The following is a 23,251-nucleotide window of genomic DNA, read 5'->3' on the forward strand; positions in this document are numbered from 1 at the left end:
TGCAGGGTAGCAGGGATGATTCTTCTTGGACCCAAATCCTGCTTGTGTCTGCTGTGTCTCCATTAGGGTCCAGGACAGCTGTGACAGTTAAGATAGAGCATATTGACTCTAAGATAGGGACCAGGGCTGGGCAGCTTCCACTCAGGGTGTACAGGTGGGAACCTCTAGGCCCTTCCCCAACCAGGCACTGTGCCTGCCCCAGCACTGGAGATCTTCTTCTCCCCAGTGACTATGAGCTTGGCTTCAGGGACGTAGATTGTCCTATGCTTCCTTGATGCCTCTTTGATATGTACTGCGTGACACAAAACAGACCAGAGGAGCTGCTGTGCAACAATTTGATGGCCCTGTCCTCTGTTGCCCCCTAGTGGATGATGACTATATGACATCTCTCCAGTGTTCTGTGATGTTTAACGGTTTTGTATTTTAATCAAAGCTCATGGACAAGGACTTTTACAAGGACCTGGAGAAGATTAAGACCATTGGGAGTACCTATATGGCTGCCGTGGGGCTGGCGCCCACAGCAGGAACCAGGGTAAGTAATTCCCAGGCCACTTGCTCAGGCCTGGGCCTAGCTCTGTTGCAGATGTTTCTGGCACCCTGGGCAGGTCCCCATACTGGGGTTGGTTTCTCTGTGTTGGATTAGGGGAGAAGATCCCAGGCTATCTTGCCATTGGCCAGTTCCTCCTAGATACTCAGCCTTAGGAAAGCCCTCAACCGTAAGCCCTCCTCCCCAGTTACCTCCCTTAGCTCCCAGCCTTGGAATGCTGAAAACTTCTCCCCACAAAGTGGAAATGTGAGAATGAAGTGGGTCTCCAGCTACCGAGGAGACTGATTCAGTGATTACAGTCTCCCAGAGCAGAGTCAGCAGGCCATTGTGTCCAACATTTAAGGGGTGAAGGATGCTAGTTGCCTCTAGTCGCTTCCAGAAGACAGAAGAAGCAGGGGAGGGCTTCCTCATCCCAGGTCACACCCTCACACCAAAGCCAGACACAGACATCACAAGAAAGGAAAAAACAGCTCAGTCTTTATTTCTCATAAATGTAAATGCATAAATTCCTCGTCAGACATTAGCAAACTGAATCAGATAGTAAGTAAAATGAATTCTACACAAGGGCCATGGATTTATTCCAGATATATAAGACTGGTTTAACATTCCAAAATGAATTTCTGAAATTCACCCTGTCAACATATGATCCTAAAAATTGATGCAAAAAATCCATTTGCTTCAACACCCGTTCCTGAATAAAAGTTATTAAACTCAGAAAAAAGGAAACTTCTAACTGCACAAAGGACATACATAAAACCCCACATCTTAACATTATATCTAATGGAGAAAAACTCCCCAGCCCAAGACCAGAAGCATTGCAAGGATACCCTTCTCACCAGCATTGGTATTAGTATTTATCATTAATTTTTAAAGTCAGGATTTTGCTAACTAGTCTAGTCTGGATTTGAACCACCATGTAGCCCAAGTTGGCAAAGAATCCCAATCCTCCTTCCTCCAGCTCCTGACTTCTGGGACTGTAGTGTACACCACCATACTCTGTTCTCCCACCACTAATATTTAGCAGCGTTCTGGAAGTCCTAGCTAAGGCCACAAGACAAGAAAAGGAGATAAAACACATATGTACTTTGAAGGAAGACAGAGAACTATCTTTGTTTGCAGATGACGTGATTTTATATATGTAGAAAACCTGAAAGAACTAACGATGGGTGGGGTGGGGGATGGGCGAGTGACACTCTTGTAATTAATGAACTAATAAATCAGCATAGGAAGACTGCAGGATACAGGGTTCAGATGTAAAAGTCAGTCCTGTGTGGTAGCAATGGACACTTGGTATTTGAAATTACAAACACGACACCATTTATATTAGCCGTCAAATATAATTCTGGGTATCAATATAGCATGGTATTTGCAAGATCTTTATAAGGCAGACTATTCTGTGTCCCTGCATGGGAAGGATGACTGCTGTCAAGATATCAGGGCTTATAAATTCGATTAATGAAATTCATCCAGTCTCAATCAAAACTGTATCAGGATAGCTCATGACATTGACAAACTGAACTTAAAAAATTTATACTGAAAAACCGAAGGATCCAGAAGTGCCAAGACAGTACTGGAGAACTAACTGGAAAGCTACAGCCATCATGACAGTGTAGTGTACTGGGGGACATTTCAAACTGATTAGTGGAACAGGATAGAGTGCTCAGAAGGAGACACATATAACTATGCTTAGTTGGTCTCTATTTTTAATATAACAATTGCATATTCATATGCAAAAATACAGCTAAGGTAAAGACGTTCTACTTTTCATAAGATTAATTTGAGTCCAGTGATTAACCTAAATGTAAATTTAAAAAAAATCTATAAAATTTCTGGACAATAGCATGGGAGAAAACCTAGATGGTCTTGACTTTGGATGGTTCTTTTTAGATATAACACCCAAAGCATGATCCCTGAAAGAAAAGGTTAGTTAAACTTCATTAAATGAAAAGTTCCTACTCTGTAAGCAGTATTGTTGAGAATGAGCAGTCAGTCTGCAGGCTGGGAGAAGATTTTCAAGCCACCTATCTGATAAAAGACTTACATTTAAAATTAAAAAAATAAGATTAATAAATAGGAAAAATGCCAACCTAGTTAAAAAGTGGGCAATCCGGATAGGTGTCTCACCAGTGAAGATCCACGGAGGCAAGGAAGCACATAAAAACAAGGCCCGTATCCTAAGTTCTTAGGGAAGAGATTAAAGCTTTGGCGTAGCACTACACTGACCTATTGGTCATTGGTACCACCAAGTACTGGGAAGGACGAGGGACAGCAGGAACTCTTGTTCCTTACCGGTGGGAATGCAGAATGTTTTGGCCTCTGTGGAGACAGTTTGGCAGCTTCTTACAAAGCCAATTAGACTGTTACCACTGCCCATATACCCCCACAATTGCAGTCCTTGGTACTTACCAAAAAGAGACGCAAACTCACATCCATGCAGACGCCTATACATAAAGAGTCACGGCAGCTTTCCCCATAATCATTAAAAAACTGGAAGCGAGGCCGGGCGGTGGTGGCGCACGCCTTTAATCCCAGCACTCGGGAGGCAGAGGCAGGCGGATCTCTGTGAGTTCAAGGCCAGCCTGGTCTACAGAGCGAGATCCAGGAAAGGCGCAAAGCTACACAGAGAAACCCTGTCTCGAAAAACCAAAAAAAAAAAAAACTGGAAGCGAACAAATTCCCTTCACTAGGTGAATAGATAAAGAAATTCTGGCCGGGCGGTGGTGGCTCACGCCTTTAATCCCAGCACTCGGGAGGCAGAGGCAGGTGGATCTCTGTGAGTTCGAGGCCAGCCTGGACTGCCAAGTGAGTTCCAGGAAAGGCGCAAAGCTACACAGAGAAACCCTGTCTCCAAAAACCAAAAAAAAAAAAAAAAAAAAGAAAAAAAAAGAAATTCTGACATGTCCATAAAATTAATTAGAAGTATGCAGATGACAAAGAGACACCGTGTGACCTTAAGGTACTGTGTGGTACTGTCTGAAAGAGACGAAAACTCCAGAGGCAGAATTAGTGGCTTCTGGGTATGGGGTGGAAGGAGGAATGGCTCAGCAGAGCACAGAGGGGTTTTAGGGCAGGGAAGCTATTGTGTGACACCGTACTGGTGGATGCATGACAGTATACCTTCGTCAAACCTGCAGAATATCCAGTATCAAGGGTGAGCTCTAATGTTAACTGCAGCTGTAGGTTGGCGGTAATATGCCAGTATTGGCTCACTGACTGTAGCAAATGATGTGCCGCTGGGATGCAAGAATTTAGCAGTAGACAGTTGTGTGCAGAGGAGGTCACTACATGGAGACCCTGTCGTCTGCTCAGTTGCATATAAATTAAAGTTCTTTAAAAAAATAAAGCCTGTTCAATGTTGTTTTAAGAACATTAGTTCCCTGATACTGAAGACAATAAGTCTCCTGGATAAATACAATTTAGAAACCTTTGTGGCCATCACTGTTTTACAAATGGAAGGACTTGGTTGCCCAGTCACACTCACACATACGCAGCTTCAGTCTCCAGGAAGGAGCTGGCGCCCCTCGCTGACATATGTCTAGGGTGTTTGGCTTGTCTGCAACATGTATTGACAACACTGTCCAAATAGGCATCTGGGCACTTAACACCCCGGTCCCAGGAGCTGTACCCTATACCTCCAGAGAGGCATGGTCTGGACTAGCATGGTGTTGGGTGGTTTCTGCCTGGGTCTGACAGAAGCCATAGTTTGGGCAATATCCTGAGTCCTCTACCTGTAGAATAGAATAGTCCCCAGCCAGGTACCAAGAGCACTTGCTATTTCCAGGGCTGCTGTGTTTTGTAGGAATTAAATCCCAGTCCCAGGACCTGTCCAGGTGGTCCCCGATGCCCTCCTGTGTTGGCACTCGCCCCACACACTACTGTTCTGTCTCTTCGTGCCTAGGCTAAGAAGTCGATCTCTTCCCACCTGAGCACGCTGGCAGACTTTGCCATCGATATGTTTGATGTCCTGGATGAGATCAACTACCAGTCCTACAACGACTTTGTTCTCCGAGTCGGTAGGTGACTCTGGACTCGTCTCTGCCGCTGATGGAAGGTGCTGGGAGCAGAGTCAGTGTAGGCCTGTGGCATCCCAAGCGATGGGCCGCGCTGGTCAGGAGCACATGGGGACAGCATTGTCTCTGAAGGGGGCTTGTGGAAGTGCACTGCTGTAGAAAGGGATTTAGGAGTAAGGATTCATTATGCAGCTCAGGAGACGCAGTAAGCCTCTTCATTCACTGCCGCAGTCACTCAGTATTCTTCCTGGGCACAGGCTCCTCCATCACCACCCTGGTCACTAGCTAAGGCATGCAGGTCCCTTTGAAAACAGGTTTTGGAGGGGAGCCAGCAGCAGGGCCCAGGCAGTTCCTTCCTTGGCTGTGACTTAAGAGAGGAAACGGTTTGGTACCCAGGACCTTTTCTCCTGTTTACCAAACCCTATTAGTAATTCGGCTTTGGGGGCTGGAAGATGGCTCAGCGGTTAAGAGCACTGGCTGCTCTTCCAGAGGTCCAGAGTTTGATTCACAGCACTGCGTGGTGGCTCACAACCATCTATAGTGGGATCTGATGCCCTCTTCTGGCGTGCAGGCATACATGCAGATAGAGCACCCATACACATAAAAGAAATACATCTAAAAAACAGAAAGAAATTCAGTTCTCACCTGAGATGTAGACTGTCAGAAAAACTCTTACTCATCTAGAATCCAGTTGAGTTAGAGTTAGATAATTTCTGTTCTTACCTCCCCCCCACTTTATATCCCAGACCTCCCTTCTCCCTGTCTTGTTTGGTCTACAATGAACTGGAGGTCTATGGCCACTTTGCAATGCAAACGTCCAGTAGCCCTAAAAATGGTGCTTGATTGTGCTTGGGTGCAAAGGGTGATGGGAGGTGAATGGCTTCACAGCAGGTGGTGTGTCAGTGACCTTAGAAGCAAGCTGTTTCAGCAAGGTGTCCCCTGAGGACAGGGGCAGAGCATTTATGGGGAAAGAAACCCACCCAGAGAAGGTGAGCACTTTGCCAGAGTTCTCACAAATGGTAACTCAGACTTGAGTGTACCTGGACCAGAGGAGATGCTGTGGAGCTGTGCAGGTCCTTGAGACCAGCTGGACCCTGACCTGTGGAAAGAGATGGGGTTCATGACCTCCTCTCTGGATGTCTGAATTTTCACTTGGTGCTAGGGCCCCTACTCTGAGCAATATCCTAGGAAGCTACTACCACGTTCGGGGACAGAGGAGATGTACCTGGAGGTAAGGCACACTGTGACATAAAAGCCAGGCTTCCGGGTAGCTCCAGAGCAGGACTCTGCACAAGGGATAAGGTGGCAGTGATGGAGAAATATGTTCTTCTAGTGAGAATCCACTCCACACACTCAGGAAGAAGAAGGAGAAAGATCTTTGATGATAACATGTGTCTAGCTCTGGCTAATGCCCAAAGAGGAGCCAGTGAGGAATAGAAGATTTTTTTTTTCCCTAGCTTATATAGACCTTAGGCTTGTGCATTTCATATGCGCTTTCATCCCTAAATCTCTTCCAGATCCCAGCCCCAGGTACACAGAACAATTGAAATTGAGACCAGAGATAGCAAGTCTGGCCCCTTGGGCAGATGGGAGATTTACACAGCAAAGATATCGCCGGAATTCTTTCTTAACTACACCAGTGTTGTTCTTTTCAAATAGTTACCCTGGTTCATCTTGCCCACTTGGCAGAGTTAGGCTTTTCCTGATAAGATCACAGGGGATTTAATGGAACACCAGGGCTTAAATGTGGTTGTGACCCCAGACTCTGCGCCTTGAGCTGCCCTTAGAGGCACGATCTTTGATATGGGGATGGGCCTAATGGATGGTTGTAAGTCTGGGTTGTCTCCTTCTGTTATGGGGATGGAGCCTAATAAGAGGTCAATCTTGGTGAGCAAACCTGAGCAGAAATTTTCTCAGCAACTCTAAGCGTCAGCTGAGGTACCAGCATCTCTTTCTGGCCAGTGCTGTTGCAGATATGGTGGCAGATGCTGGGTGGGCTGCCCTGTGGCCCACCTGGGGAAGCCTGGACTGGTTTGGGCTGGTTTGGATTGCTGCCACCTGTGTTAGGCCAGAGGCCCCCTTTAGAAAGGAGGCTGGCTCTCTGTGGCCCTCAAACCAAGACTGAAGGGCATGCCTTTTCACAAGGAACAGCATCAGTGCCCAGGCTGCCCGATGACACTCTTCCAGCTGCCCACAGGCCATTCTGTGGCTATTTTCCAGGCATCAACGTTGGCCCTGTGGTGGCTGGAGTGATCGGCGCTCGCAGGCCCCAGTACGACATCTGGGGAAACACAGTCAATGTGGCCAGTCGGATGGACAGCACTGGGGTCCAGGGCAGAATCCAGGTAAATCATCCAGAAATCCCAAAGACACAGGAACCCGTTCAGCTGGTAAGGACATTGAGGCATCAAGGATCCTGGGGTCTGTGGCCAGTAAGTGGCAGGACAGATCAAGCTGAGTATCCTGGTGTCTACTGGGGACCTGGACGACACTGTTATGCCTGACAGATTGCTTTTGCTGTTTGATTTTTCCATGCAGCCTTAGAGCCACTCCTGAGTGAGCAGATGTAAACGTGAGGATCCCAGTGAATCAGGGGTCACTAAGTGGCCTGACAGTCTGGCTTACCCCACCCCCACCCCCTTTATATCCCAGACCTCCCTTCTCCCTGTCTTGTTTGGGCTATAATTAACTGGAGGTCTATGGCCACTTTGCAGTGCAAATGTCCAGTATCCCTAAAGTGCTCTCACTTGTTTCAAAGTCATGGTCACAGTTGGGCTTGGTGGTGCACACCTTTAATCTCAGCATTTGAGAGGCAGAGGTAGATGGATCTCTGTGAGTTCGAGGCCAGCCTGGTCTACAGAGGGAGTTCCTGGACAGCCAGAGCTATATTGTAAGATGCTGTTTCAAAAGCAAACAAACAAACAAACAAAAAACCAGGGTCACTATTCAGCTGTTGTAGGAGCATAGGAGGGAAGAGATGTTTCTCATATGTTTGAAGAGGAGGATGGTGGACATGCCCTTGTCTGAGGAGCTTCACTCAGATAGGACAAGACTCAGTGGCTATGATATCTTCTAGGAGCCACTGTAAGGTGGGCTAATGGTCCTCATCACTGTGGGGATAGTCCAGCTTTTAGTATTTCCCCTTAGAATAACAGGAGACCTGCCATTTAGATGTAGCTCTGTTTGGTGCCTTGGCCTCTTGCCGCTCACCAAAAACTACAGCCTTCCAGGGTTTTGGAGGGACATTCTTATTATTCTGGTGCGTTCTTCCTGGTTTCAGGACCTGTAGGAAGCAGACACTGAACACAGGATACTTGAGAGGTAGTGCAGGTCCCCTGCTGTGGCTAGGCCACTGTTACAGAGAGGGTTTTCTGACTCCGTAGTTACGGAGTTGTGTCCTACTGGGCATTGATCCTTCAGCTTACCACAAAGTTTCCATCATCCTACAGCACTGTGAGGTACAAGCATGTGTCCCAGCTGCTAGTTCCAGCACCAAGTCCCAGTGCCCCTTAGCAGCTCTGCATTTTTGCATTGATGACATGTCTTCGATTTTTTTTCTCAGATTTCTTTTATTGTAGTAAAATACACATAAAATGCACTGTCTTCTCCGTTGACATGCATAACTTTGTGTGCTGAGCATCCTCATAGTGGCACAGCTACCACTGCTGTCCTGTCTAGGACATGGAGTCTGCTGTCACCTCAGAGAGTATGCTTACACTCCCCTCCAGCCTTCCCTGGACCAGTCATTCCCAAGGGAGGCTTCCTCCTTTTGTTACTGTAGTAAGATGTCCTGGCAAAGGCAACTCCATAGAAAAAGGGTTTCTTTTAGCTCACAGCTGTTCTCGGTACAGTCCATCAGGACAGAAGTCAGGCCAGCAGGAACTTGACGGCGTTGTGTGCAGGCAGTCAAAAGAGCAGTGATGCATACGTGCTGGTGCTTGGCTGGCTTTCTCCACGTACACCTACAGTTAAGATGAGTCTACCCATATCAATTAACATCCTCAATTAATCCCCCACAGGCAGTTCCCAGAGACCCTCTTCCCAAGGATTCCAGACTCTGTCCAGTTGACCACACTAACTCAACATCACACTACTGGCATCCCTTGTCAACTCGAGGCTCAAACACAAATCCCTTCCGAGCCATAACCTTCCACTCCTTGGTCCCATAGGCGCAAGACCATGTTAAAGTGTATTCCAGCCAAAATAAAAATCTTCCGTAGTCATTAGTGGCAGCAACACTGTAAAAGTCCAAATATCAAATTTAAAAAGTTACACTCTTCCAGCAAATACTGACACAGAATAAACATGCCTCTTCTAAAACGGAAGAAGCAGGGCGTAGCAAGAAACACTTGTACCAAAGCAAAACCAGAATCCAGCAGGGCAAACGCTAAATCCTATATTGAGTATTTAAGGCTCATAATATAATCAGCTGGGCCCCTAAATGTGTGGGTAGACCTCCCCCTGTGGCTCTGCACATAGTTCACAGTTTAGCCAGCCCTCCTTGCCCACAGCCCTCCCTGCCCACAGCCCTCCTTGCCCACAGCCCTCCTTGCCCTCAGCCCTCCTTGCTGGATGTCCTACCCTGGCTTCTCTAAGATCCAGGGTCTCCATTGCAATTGAGGCCTCACCTAAACAGCTTCCCGGAGTGCACAGTAGCCTCTTGGGACCTCTGTGCAGGGACTCCGACCCTGCCTCATGTTGCCAGGCTTTGACTGTACTCCAGACTCCCTCAGTCTTGCATCCTCTATGCCTTTAAAAGCAGCACACATAGATGACCCTGCCAAACACTCTCTGCCACTCTCTCAGGATGGAGCCCAGACTCCTTGGACCACAGCTATCTCTGTTTCACCTGACCCTAGAGAAGCATTCTTTCAGGCAGTTGTGTTCAAGGAACAGAGAACACCATTAGCTTAGGCTTCCTTTTCCTTTAAATAAGTTGGGATTTTTTTCAAGATAATGGGTAAAGTTTTGCCCTCAGGCCGCTGCTCTCATTGCAGAGCATTGTAGACGGCATCTCTTCAGTCCTGCTGATCTCTTTAATAATCACAGCTGCTTTCTCCACACCAGGCTGAATGCCCTCATCTCCTTAAATTTCCCCTGCCAAGTGAATCAGCCCATTATTTTTAAATTCTGCTTCACTCAGGTTCTCAGGACACAACAGAATGGAGGCAGATTTTTGGCCAAAATACACAGATGGCTGTTAGCCCAGTGCCTGGTGGAGTCCTTGATACCCCCTGAAACACCACGAACCTGGCCTCCATGCTCCATATTTCTCTCAGCATTCCTGTTTACCAAATACCAAAGAAATGGCCCATTAAGCTCTGCTTCCAATATTCAATGGCCTTTCTAGCCCAGAGTTTTAAACTCTTCCATATTCCAGCTGTGTGTAACATCCCAACGGCTTAAGAACCACACAGTCAGGTTTATCACAGCAACAGCCCACTTCTTAATATGGACTTCTGTCTTAGCTTCATTTCCTGTTGCTGTGGTAAAATGTCTGAATAAAAGCAACTTATTAGGATTCTCTAGAGGGACAGAACTGATAGAATAAATGTATATTAAAGTGGGTTTTTTTTAAAATACTATATGGTCTGGGTAGTCCAACAATGTCTGTCTTCACATTGGAGAAGCTGAGACCCTTGAGGCTGGATTTCTTAGTAGTCCCAGGCTGCTGCTGCTGGCCTGGAAGGTTGCTGAATAGCTACCAGTCTTCATTCCACACTGGAAGGTCAAAGAAGCTGCATTCTAATGTTAGCAATGGCAGCAGCAGCAATAGGGCAGATGGTCTCACAGCAAGATGCAATTAGGGTAGATGACCCTTTGGGTGACATGGGAGGGCAACACAAAAGCAAGCAGCAAAAGCAAAGCTCTTCCCCTCAAACTGTCTTCTATCTGTCTGCCACTGGACCTGTCACTCACATTTAGGGTGGGTCTTCCCCCTTCACATAACCTGGTTAAGGAAATCCCTTATAGGTATTCCCACAAGCTTGCCTCTTAGGTGATTCCTGATTTAGCAGTTGACAACCAATATCAGCCATGACAGTTGACAACCAATATCAACCATGACAGTTGACAACCAATATCAACCATCACAGCTGATAACCAATATCAACCATCATAGTTGACAACCAATATGAACCATCACAGTTGGCAACCATCAGTTGATAACCAATACCAACCATCATAGTTGTCAACCACTCTCAATCATCACAGTTGACAACCAATATCAACTATCACAGAGCCCAACCTGTATCCAGCTGGGTTGTTCCCTGAAGCCAACGTTGCATCTGTTACTAGAATCTGCTCTGAGCTTGACTGTGGCCCAGCTCCTCTGTCCCACATGGCTTCTTCATAGGTCTCCCTTCGACACCCAGTGCCTCTGTCTTCCTTCCCTTTTCTAGGCATCCTAGAGTCAGATGTAAGTTCAGGGTTGCAAATAAAGAGACCACTGTTCCAACTGAAGTGTCTGGACAAGGCAAACTTTACTCTTGATCAAAAGGTGCACTCAGAAGAGCAGACGCACGGAGACAGGAAGTGCGTTTGGGTTGTATTCTAACTCAGGTAGTGACTGTGTCTTTTCCCCATTGGCTGGGGTCTAACCTCACAGTCTGTTTGATTAGTCTGAAAAGGAAAATTGGCTCACGGGAAATAAAGGAGGAAGGGAAAGGGTTCACTACTCTAGGCCATCAAATTCTTGGAGACAGCAAGTCAGTCTTTGTGTAGACAAATGTTTTGCAGGGATTGAGGATTAAAATATTTGCATAAAACTCTGACGAGGTAGAGGAGACAAAAAGGTTTGAATTCTTTGTCCTAAACACACATTTTCTAGTATTTGATAGAAAAGGCTCATATTTGGCATCTCTTACACTAGTGCTCAGTCTGATGTGGAGGGCCACCCTCCCCAGCTCTGCCAAAGTGTGAAAAGGTAGCTGGAGACAATTTCATTGTTTGAACATAAAATAGGAGGAGACAAGGAGGTAGAGAGGCCTTGTGTGCTGGCTTAGGGCAATGCCAAGGATCAGGTATATCTCATCCTTTATCTTTTCTCTGGTTTGGGGAGGCAGGGATTATTGGGGGCAGGACACTGGTCTGAAGCCTGAGATAAGAGAGCTAAGAGATGGCCATTTTCTCCTAGCTTTGCCCTCTATGTGCTAATGACCCCTACCAAAGGCCCCATTTAGTAGCTGCACCCCAACAAACCCCAACAACTAAGGCTGCCAGTCCCAGTAGTGGGGTAAAAGCACCCACCAGACTCTACTTTGCTGAGGTATCTGGAGCCCCCAGCCAGAGAGCCTGCCTCTGCCCCTCTATCCCTAACATTGGGGCTAGTCACACATAGACCCTGGCTAGTGCACAAAGTGGCCACAGTGGCTCACCCAAGCCCTGCTGGGTCTTAGCCCCCGTTGCTCCCACTTGCCCAGATATAGAGTAGCTTTGTCCAAGTACTGCCAGGGTTGGACAGCCAGGCTGGAGACTGGGGTGCAGGGTAGAAGGTACACTGGGGAGCTCCTGTCCTCCAGAGGACCCCTCATTGTGCATGACTAAGATTGTTGGCTTCTTTCCACTGGCAGGTGACTGAGGAGGTCCACCGGTTGCTGAAGAGGTGCGCATACCAGTTTGTGTGCAGAGGCAAAGTCAGCGTCAAGGGGAAGGGAGAGATGCTAACGTACTTTCTAGAAGGCAGGACTGATGGAAACAGTTCCCATGGCAGGACCTTCCGCTTGGAGCGGAGAATGTGTCCTTATGGGAGAGGCCAGCCCAGACGGCCCCCACTATGTCCTGGAGCTGGACCCCCGATGAGGCCGGGGCTTCCCCCAGCCCCCGCTGGTCAGTTCCTGCCGTCCACAGCAGCAGGGAAGGAAGCCTAGTGGAGCCCATGGGCCACTGGAGATGCATGCAAAGCAAGAATGCTCCAGGGTGACACAAAGCCATCATGGCTCCAGCCAAGACCGGCCAGAGGAGCAGTTGCTAAGTGGCTGGGCTGGAGAAGAAGCATCGTCTAGATGTGGCCTGAGGCCAGTGGGAGATGTGCCCAAGCTACCCACTTGGGGGCATATGGAGCCCTGTCTCTTCCTAGTGACCTGGTTATGCCTGGCTAGTGCTGGCATCGATGGGACCTTGGGAATATCTTCCATGGTCATAGCAAAAGCTGTGGAGGTCCATCTGGCAGAGGAGCCCACCATGACTGAGCCCCAAGTCAACCTGGCTTATGGGTGGCTCCAGCCCTGGTAGGCCCTGGCTTATGGGTGGCTCAAACCCTGGCTAGAAGATTCGAGCGCCAGACTGGGAAGTTGGCCCCGCTGGGCAGGGCCATGACAGTTGAATTGTTTATACCATGGGCACAGCTTAGAGCTCGTCAGGTCTTGGACAGGACAGGACAGGAAGAATTGAAAAGCCACCTCTTACTGCATGAAGAGTGACATTGCTGGCTTTCCTCAAGAGTAGGCTTTTGTTACCAGCCAGAGGCAGGTCTTCTGGAATCTGCAGGGGGCCCCACAGCCCCACTTCTATCCTCCTGGCCTGTGCATTCTCTTCCAACCCCACCTGCCTGCTGGTTTCTGACTCCTGTGACAGCGAGTCCTCTTCTCCCGTGCCATCACCGCACATTCAGAGAAGAGGGGTGTGTGCAGATTTGCCTTCCCTGGGGTGTCTTGGACACTGTTAAGTGTCACAAGAATCAGGCCTTCATTTATGCTGCGTGATTGGCCCACTACACCCACGAGCACTTCCCTTGCTGGAAGACATCATTTCTCTGACATAACCATTCCTCCTCTTGGGGGTTTCGGAGTTGGCAGAGTGTGTGTTCCTGAGTCTTAGGCGTGGTATCCCTGCTCCCGAGTGAAGAAGGGAGTCTCCCATCTGTGTTTCCCCACGACTGCAGCTGAGATGAACACCGCGAGTCTGGGCAACAGGAGTCTGAAAGAGCTGCTAGGAAGCAATGGGCCCGGAATAGCTGGATGAAACCTGGCTTCTGCAGATACTCAGCCTCACTCACAGGAAGGGAGGCAGCTTGAAACAGGGCAGGTGGGCGTAAGCCCTGCCTGCTCACGGCTGTAGAGGTCCATCTTCTCACTGCTCCCCAAGGACTTTCCCCTGCCTAAGGTCCTGTCTTCTTAGACTAGGGCAGAGCTTTCCCTGGCAGGGTGCAGATGTGGGGTCCCTGGTTCCCATCTCCAGTGTGTGGCCATGCCGGGGCCTGGGCAGTTTCACAGGTCAGCCAGCGCCCATCCTGGGAGACTCGGGCGAGGCTAGACTCAGGTGGCATGTGGGTAGGAAGAAAGTGTCAAGCGAAGGAGAGAGGCGGAGGCTGCGTGCCCAGTCTCCAAGTACCTGAGACTGTAGACTGCACTGCAGGTGCCCTAGGGTAGGGGTGAGGCAGCTGTGAAGACTGCATATTCTCTATGGGCTGGAGCTTGTGGCTGATGGTAAAGGGACCCTCTGGCACCTTCTGCAGAGGAATGTTGACCTGTGCCCACCTTGCTTTGTTGCCTTTCTGATGATATCAGGCAGTGTGGTATGGCCATCGTTTGCTGCCTTTCTGTCATTCTGTTCTGGCTAGAACCCAGAGCCAGGGCCTGACTGACCTCAGCACTCCGCTGTAGCGTTTCGGAGCTGGAGAGCCAGGAGCTTCAGCCTCTTCCAGTGGTCGTGTCTACTTCCTGTGGCTTGGCGTTTTGATATAACAGTGCTGGGGGAAATGCCGGCTCCAGTAGGGCTGAGGACAGGGGAGAGCTTTGGGGTTTCTCACATGGTCCAGAATTCCATCAGAGATTGCATTTACAGGAAAGCTGCAGGCTGGTGGGGGTGGGATGGGGGTGGCTCTGAGGAGAGGCAGATTCATCTGAGCCAGAACCTGGCTAGGGCACACAAATATTCACTCTTTGTGCCTCCTGCCTGCTCCCATGTTTTCCTATCCTTGGGACAAATAGCTTTTCCTCTCATGGGCTTCTTTTTTCCACTAGGACTTTTTCACCTGTCTGTCTGTCTTAACCAAATCTGAAGCAGTCAGCTCAGACAGGAGCACCCAGAGCAAGTGAGTTACATTGTAGCCCTGGCTCTGTGGGCTGTGGTGCTGTCCCTGGCCTTCTAGGTCATTAAGGATGGCAGAAAACCTCTAGCACAGCCTGGGTTTCCTCTGAGTGGCTTCGGGGCCTCCAAAGCTCCTGCGTCCCTGGGCTGTCCAGGTTAGGCACGGAGGCATGGTTCTCAAAGATACCCACATGATAGCCCGAGGCCCTGTGTGTGTGTCGGCCAAGGAGCTTCACAGGGGGACTTGGGGTGGCCGCTGAAGGGTGAGAAAGGATCCTAGATTGCACCAATGGGGTTGGTGCAGACACATGCATGGCCTCTCAGAAGTCAACAGAAGGATGGACAGGCTGGGAGAGGTGGGAAGCATACCCTGAAGAGACAGACCTGTGAGGGCACCACAGCTCCAGCCAGCAAAGAAGCCAGGATGTCACTCCCACAACCCACAGGGAACTGAAATTGGCCCTCACCTGAGTAAGCAGCAGGCAGACCATCAGAGCCATCAGGAAGGAGCCCAGTGACACCTGAATCTGACCTCTAAGACTCGGAGCAGAGCCAGCCGAGGCCTGTAGCGCTGCGCGCACATGGAGTGTGCAAAGTGGGGATCACATGGGTGCTTGGGCAGAGCCACCCACAGTGTGGTCAGAACCAGAGAAAGCAACCGTATAGGATGACATTGCCTTCTCTGGGCACAGAACTGTTCCGAAGTAGACCACACAGGAGCCTTGGCTGGGTCTCTTCTTCAGGGGCGACATCTCCATCATCAGCAATTCCAAACCCGCCTACTTCTTGTGAGGTCAGGAACCACACGTGCAGCCATAATGTTCCTCCGGGTTTGGTGATAAATGACTTTCTTTTTATTTGTGATAAAAATGTATTATATTGCCTTATTTATTTTTAATCTTGTACAATATTCATGTACAAATGTTAGAGCCATTTGGGTAGGATTCTCTCCAAATTATTTATTTTAAGATGCTCTGTAAATAGTGCACCAGTTACAGGTGCTTCCTGTTCACTTGTACCAAAAATGAGGAAAAGCCTGGCACCCACGTCAGCCCTTGCTTGTGATGCTGTGGCCCTTGGGAAATGACCCCTTTGTGTTCCCTTCTCAACCCTAGCATGCCTCCCGTGCCTGACATTGTAGAGTAGAACACAGCCCCAGAATGCTTCCAAATGCTTCCATGGGCTGTGCCAACCTGGGACGGTCCACTCCTGGAGTGTGTATCCCTGCAGGTGTATGTCCCCACACACCCAGCAACCCAGTTGTTTCTTGGACTCCAAAGCCATCAGGGCTTCCGGACCCCTTCTGTCATAGAAGCAATAACCATAACTCTATACTGTAGAGACAAGTCTGGCCCAAGCAGATTGATACTTCGGAAACTACCCACGCATGTGAGTTTGCTATAGAGGACTGTCATTCCAGGTCCCCACCCCTCCCAGAAGGCCCAGCTCTAACTTCTTGGTTTCTAGAGCTTGGATTGGTACCCCCAGATAGCTGAGCAGACTGAGCCAGCCACCAGTTCTGAGCCCTACATTATAGCTCACTAAGGAATAAAGCTTAGGGCAGCCATCCAACCCTGTATCTGTACCTATCCTTGAGTCGTGATGCTTCGTCTGACTGAGGGTAGTAATGGTTTGTTTCAGCGATGTGAGCATCAAATAGTAATGGTTTGTTTCAGTGGTGTGAGCACTCATGGAATACTATTCAAAGAAAACGATGCCATATTCAAGGTTGCACATCTCACCTTTATCGGTACCATCCTGGTAGGAGAAGAGCTCTGTGTTGGAGAGGATGATTCCTGAGGTTATAACAGGAAAGGGCTAGGAAGGGAGCCCTGACTAGCATAAAGGATTCAGACTGTGGGCTTAGTTGGTGGATGCGGCTAGCCTTCAGAGAGTTCACATTTTATTTAAGTGCAATCTGAAGGACTCTTGTGCCATATAACACGTCCTAACAGCAACCTACAGAGGCTGTGTAAATGACTTGCTTTAGTGGGCTGGGTAAGAGGGGAGCAGATTGGATTGTGGAATCAGGGAAGGTTTCATTTGATTCTCCCAGCCATCACCACTCTCAACAAGGTAGGTTCTAGGACTCTCCGAGTCTCAGGGATCTTGTTCATAGCCTGTACAGTGTTCAGTCGATGGTGTGGGGGTTTTACAGAGCAGGTGTGTACCTTCCGCAGGGAGCATAACAGTTGCAGGGAAAGAACATTCCTACATCTATTGCTCACCCATCAGCACCATGAGAGGCTGCAGAAGTGATGCTCATATATTACTTTCTTAAATGGCTGTATATAGGTAACCCCCAGAAACTGACTTGCTCATGCCTTTTAGTGGCTTCAATTTTTAAAGAGTGCTCCTACATGCACATATACACAAAACAAACAAGACAAAAAACCCCAAACCCTTCTCCCTGTTGTTTGCCTTGGTACAATTAATAAAGAACAAGTCTGGCAGCTTGGATGTTATGTGGGCGGGGCCCCGAAGCATCTTGCTTCTCTGGCTGTGATTGGCTTTGAATGTTTCCATTTTGGGTTTGAACCAATAGTTCATTTTCATTTACAACTGCAGGCTTGGAGATAGGTTGATGTTTAAAAGTGTGTGTGTGTGGGGGGGGGGGGCTAGGGGTTAGAGGAGTTACATTGGGTGGACTTAGATTCAGGGATCTGCTTGCTGATGTGATGGGGGCCCAGAGTTCAACAGGCAAAATCGGAGCCGCCCTCAGCTGGCCTGGGGAAGCTAACCTCTGTGTTTCAGGCAGAAAGAGGTCTCCATCCAGGAACTGAGACACCTAGATAACGATCTTGCTCATGAATCGTTCTGAGCTCCTTGGCACCAGAGAGAAAATGTGTTAGGATGTTCACAGCTGCCAGGATGAATATGGTGGAAATGGAGGCTCTTTGGCCCTAGGCAGCTCTTGGTGCCTGTGTGGTCAGCTGGTACCACAGGAGGCCAGTGTGGACCCAGAGGCACAAGGCCTAGAGCCCAGGAGCCTTCCTAGGGGAAGGCAGAGGGTGTGAGGCCTGGTCAGAGGAGCTCCACCTGGAGGGTAGGGAGGGGACAGAACCAAAGGGCATATTCAGGAAGGCTTCTGCTGCTCACTGGATGGAGAATTCTGGGGAGTTTGATGTCCACATATAGATGATGTGGGGTGGCCTAGTCCCGCTGCTGGCTGATGACAGCTGAACAGGGTACTCCTGCCGGGGGGGCCCCGTCTGTGATGCTCTAGTGACTGGAGACAAGGAGGATGTGATGGGCTCTAGTGACTGTTTCCTCTCACAGGGTCAGGTACGCAGTAAACACAACCTCACAGACACACAGAATCAGGCAAGGCAGGTGTCTGCACCCTCGGGTTCTGCCTCCCCTCCAAGAACCCGGGGGTACTTGGAAATATATCTGGGATCTCCAGCTGCCCTGTGTGCTCACTCCTCGTAAAGACAGGTCCAATAATAGGGTATGAGATTTGTCACTCTGTGGTCCCTTTTGTAAACACTTCAGATCCAACTTCAAGTGCCACATTCTGTCACTAAACGATTATCCAGTCAACAGAACATTATGTAAAGACTAAGATGTTTGGATTTTTTAAGTTTTCTTACTGTTTCAATCCATTCTGTTCTACACAGACCAGATTTGTTCAGTAGCTTGAAAAACAACAAACGATTGCACTCGGGGCCATACTTAGTTCAAATCAATGCGTGCTCCTGTGCACATGTGTAAGCATGTGTGTGCATGTCTTATACAACATAAATTCTCCCTAGGATTAAGATGATTAACAGAAGGACCAAAATTAAATTTGAATACAGTCAGCTGATCATCCTTTGGGACACTTAGCATCACATAAACTGAGGCAGCACCTGCCAATTCCCATCCTCCGTTGTTGGGGGATACGTGGAAGATGGGCACTTGTCCCTGAGCTACTGTCCAGTAAGGACGGCTAACTCTCTTTTGCAAAGAGACTGCCATCATAGCATTCAGGCCCAGGTGCATTGAGGCAATATGTTGCTCCTATTTCTTTTGTCTTGTTGGTTTGGTTTGAGGGTTTGGGTACATGTGGGGTACTGTGCAGAGATGCCAGGGTGAGTGTGTATCAAAACTCTTGAGGGAGGAGCAAAGTGGCACCCACCTCAGGTGCATGAGCCCTTTCCTACCCTCCAAGTTATAAGAGCTGCCGTGGAGGCCACGCCCTCCACCTGGTGTGTCTGTCTGTCAGCTGGCACCCATCTGGCTTGTACGGTGGGAAGAACAAGACTGAGGAGGCTATCGCGAGTTGTGGTTCATAAAATGTCTTCAAATTCAGAAAATGGACCACAGTCATGCCACATCCTCTGCCCTGACAAGTGTTAAGTCGTTTCAAATCTAATGAATGTACTGAGTTTTCTTCAGCATGCTACTAACCTGCTAAGTCCACAGTCAGCCACAGGGAGTTCAATCATCATTGTGCCATTAGTTAACATCTTGGGTAGGGGGGCTTTGATATGAGGGTAAATTGATCAAACATTCATTGCTAGTATTCCCATGTAACTTTGCAATTCCTGGGCATCCATGTCTGTGAACAGCCTGTGGAAGAAGTGGTATAGTACTCAAATACATGTTGTCCTGAGACTGCAATCCAGAGAGGGAGGGGCCACGCCTCATCTGTTCTGGCCAACCTGTGTGTTTTCTCTTACTGTTAGGGTCTCTGCTAAGCAAACGGCATTCTGTAAGAACTGGGTCGCTGTTGATGCTATTGACTATACAATAATGCCTACCGTGGTGCAGGGCACCTCATGGAGGCGGGTCCCTTGTGGGCAAGGCTTGCTTACATCCCATGTTTGGAGTATGTGGCCAAGTGCTGTTTGTTTCTGTAGTCCTTGGCTTCTTGTTGCTAAATTAGAGCCATCTGTTTCCTTTCAGATCAGGTGCATGCCTCTAAAGTTACAGACACCCAGCAAGAACTTAGAACACCTAGCTTCAGCAGGCCCCGTTTTGCCGTGCCCTTGATATTCTAGAACTTTCTGAAACACAAACTGTCATCGTATTTAGTGGGATCTTCTTAAAACACTCTTTTCTGTAGAGCCCAAACCACACACTGGTTTTCCCCCTTCACACAGCCAGCCTGGCTCCAGTTACAGCTCTGACCTTCAATGCTCTACAGCCATTTCTAGCATATGCTTCTGGCAGCCACAGCAGTGAGGGTACCTTCCCAGGGATTAAAGGGGAGTTTAGACAAAGTTCCCCAGGACTGTATAGAAAGCATCAAAGGGACTATGATGGATGACAGGAAGTATGTCAGCCTCTCAAGTACAGGGATCCCACATGCCTTCTAAGCTTTACCTACTGACGCCAGGCAGCATCCACTTCAGATACATTGGTTTCCCAACATTTCCAGCCACTTCCTGAGAATTAGCATTTCAATGGAGATGCTATCTGAGACTGATTCCAGAAATCTCCTAGGCTTAATCAACTCGTAGGCCAACAGTTGCAGGCCAGTCCATTGGCCTGTGGGTGGTGCCCCCATCCCCCACGGTACTGCCACGGGAAGTGGGCTTGACCGCAGCCAGAACTTGTTTCTTACCTCCCACCAGCAGCCTCCACTCAGCCCCAGGCTCGTGAAGCACAAGTCTCAGGGGACCGTTCCCATCCTGGGGGGACCCCAAGGGAGCCCCCAGCATCTCTTGCATACACCACTGGCAGTGTGGGCACAACTGGCCACCAGGAGCACACATGCCACACATGCCTGGGGAGGAGGGGCCTGCTCCGTTGCCTTCTTCCCTGGTAACATTGAGTATATGCAAGCCATGTACACTTGGGAATTGCATGCCCTGAGGTTCCTAACTGTGTGCACCTTAGTTTGAAGTTGACATTCTGTAGCATGCCCAAAAGAACGGATGGGCTTGGGCTTGTCCTCCAGTCACCTCTGCTGCTTGTTGGGAGCGCAGCGTTCCCCTCTGCCAGCTGACCCCAGGTGTGGGGAAACCGGTGTGGCTCCAGCACCTACTGTGTCCACTGTCTCCCTTCAGCCCATGCTCCCGCTCCCGCCATCCTCTCACTTAGGGTGATTGCTCACCAGTTTGCACAAATGGGAATGCCATTATGTCTTAGCAGTAATTCCATCTTGATTTAAAATAAGCCCAAAGCCCACTTCTGGATTTCCTTACTTAAAAAAAAAAACAAAAAAAACAAAAAAAAAAAAAGCATGTAAGCACCTGTGTCCTGTGTTTATCAAGAAGGCTTTGAGTCCCTCAGTGGGATGGAGGGTGCATGGACAAAGGGGGCATTTTCTCCCACACAGTAAACCTACCAGATGCGTCCGTAGCTGTGAGAACGCAATGATTATATTCACAATAACTCACTATCACTGGGTAACCTCTCACAATAGATTTGTATAATCAATACGGGTCTATTTTTATGTCAACTCTGTAGAGCACCTTCCAGTCTTTTTCAAGATTGTTAAATTGAGACAAGTAATTGAATAATTTGTCCTATTTTTATTTAAAAAGTGAATGGACTGAAATGTTAATGTGAATGTACATTTCTTAACTGCAACTTTTCTACTGAGTGTTTGCACTATACTCTCTGGAGTCTTATTTAACAAAAATAAAAGAGAAAAATTGCTTGACTAAACGCTGGCCGTTCTCATTGAAAGACAAATGTTTTGACGCCATTCCTGACTCTCTTCATGCACATTCGAGGGGGGCGGGGTGGGGCCATTATTATTCAAAATGTCACACAAAGTCACGTTCATTTTTACACCACCACCCTTTCACTTTTCTTGCCTGGATTTTAGTCATAGACTTCTGTGACCCTCATGACTCAGATATTTCTCTGATAATATTTCAGTGTTGTTATGGACTCTCCAGGCTTCTTGCAGTCTGGGGTAGCCTGTCAGTAGTATTACTTCTTGGAGCTTTCAGAAAGTCTTCTAGCTAAGGACTCAGTAATTTTATTTATTTTTCATTTTACTGTCTGTGAAGTCTCCATCATCTCCATACGTGCTAGGCAAGCATTCTGCCCTTGTTTATATCCCTGCTCATTGCCCCTTCTTAAAAGATTTAAAAAAAAAAAAATCACCTGAGCACAGCACTAAGCTGGTGTTAGGTTTCTTTCAAAAGTGAAAAATTAACCCATCCCAGGTTAGCAGAATGGTGCAGGATCACGTCCACAGTCACACCCGTCATTGAGGCATCTCTTTCAAGTTGTCTTTCCTTTGGTGTTTGGAAAGTTCTCCAGAGCGAGAAGCAGGAGGGAGGGGAGGTGGGTGGGTGTACTCTGGTATCAGGGAGGGGTGCAAAAACAGAACTTAGCTTCAGGAACCGGCTCACAGGACTGGGGCGGGCATGTCTGAAGCCCGCTGGGCAGAGACTGAGGAGGAGCATAGTTTGCAGCTTGCATCTGACAACATGAGGCCACCCTCGCTGGTGGCAGGTCACCTGCTTTATTTGAAGTCTTTTACAAGTAGCAGTCCCGTGTAAAAAGTACCTTCATAGCAACATCTGTATGGAGTCCAGACAGACTCCTGGAGGGTGGCCTGATCAAAATGACCCAGAATTAACTATCAACATAGATGATGTACAGTTTTTCTCTGTTAACTAAAGACTGCCTCTTTAATGTCAAATAAAACCATGTCCTAGGAAAAGGTTTTTTTTTTTAAAGTTGTGGAATGAATATTCCAATAGATTTTAAAAAGGTGTATATGGAATTATGGAAGGTCTGAGATTAAGAAATACAATGTAGCAGAAACATGGTCATCAGTAGAACTATTAATTAAAGGAACACAAATTGAAAGCACTATCGTGTCGTATCCACCCTTACTGGGATGACGTTTTTAGAAAGATAATAGATGTACCATGAGGAAATCTGCTGTGAGATCACACTTGTACACTTGGTCACAGGGAGTTAGTCATCACTTGGTAAACGGTCACAGGGATCACAGGGCATTAATTCCTTGAGTACGGTAAAACCACTCCAGGATGTTAATGGTGGTCGATAGCCTACCAACCCTAGTTGATCCCCCATCCACTCCAGGCCTTCATGTGCTGCTGATAATGGCGAACAACTGGTAACACGCTGCAGTAGACAAAGTTCTGAGATGTCCTCCCACCGAGATTCCATCATCATCACTTGTAACGGTATGATGTATCACTCCTAATTGTGCTGGGGGCTATATGATCTTATACTCGGACCTCCCTTGTTTCCCGAGAGCAGAAAACCATCTCTGGCTGGTGGCAGAAGGATCGGCTGGAGAGCTCTGAAGGGTGACAGGTTTTATCCAGTCATGAATGGCTTAGAGCAGCAGTTCTCAACCTGAGGACCGCAACCCCATTGACAAAGCCCTATCTCCAAAAATATTTACATTAGAATTGGTAACAGTAGTAGAATTACAGTTATGAAGTAGCAATGGAAACGATTTCATTGTTGGGGGTCACCACACAGGAGGAACTGTATTAAAGGGTCACAGCATTAGGAAGGTTAAGAACACTGGCTTAGAGGGTTAGCTTAGCTGCATGACTAGGGAGAAGAGGGTCAGTATCTTGGAGCAGAGCATCTCTTCTTTGACATCCAGTGAGAGAACAAAACCTTAGACCCACAATTTCAGGGAACAGATTAGAAGGACTTGCTCTCCCTGGGCCTCTGGAGCAGGGGCTAAGCCGGGCTTCAGTACTGCTGAACACAAGTGAATCACTCTCAA

General features: G+C 48.2%; 1 protein-coding gene across 1 annotated transcript in view; it reads left to right on the forward strand.

Annotated features, from left to right (window-relative positions):
• Adcy1 (adenylate cyclase 1) overlaps positions 1 to 21,186 on the forward strand; it is a 129,498-nt gene extending 108,312 nt beyond the window's left edge. The window contains exons 17-20 of the mRNA XM_052734485.1: positions 434 to 532; positions 4,446 to 4,560; positions 6,778 to 6,902; positions 12,129 to 21,186. Of these exons, the coding sequence (XP_052590445.1) occupies positions 434 to 532; positions 4,446 to 4,560; positions 6,778 to 6,902; positions 12,129 to 12,425 (636 nt within the window). The 3' untranslated portion in view covers positions 12,426 to 21,186. The remainder of the gene's footprint in view (positions 1 to 433; positions 533 to 4,445; positions 4,561 to 6,777; positions 6,903 to 12,128) is intronic.
• Positions 21,187 to 23,251: the final 2,065 nt, after the last annotated feature.

Source organism: Peromyscus californicus, unplaced genomic scaffold (genome assembly GCF_007827085.1).
Source record: "Peromyscus californicus insignis strain IS unplaced genomic scaffold, ASM782708v3 Scaffold_13__1_contigs__length_99412109, whole genome shotgun sequence".
Lineage (NCBI taxonomy): Eukaryota > Metazoa > Chordata > Mammalia > Rodentia > Cricetidae > Peromyscus > Peromyscus californicus.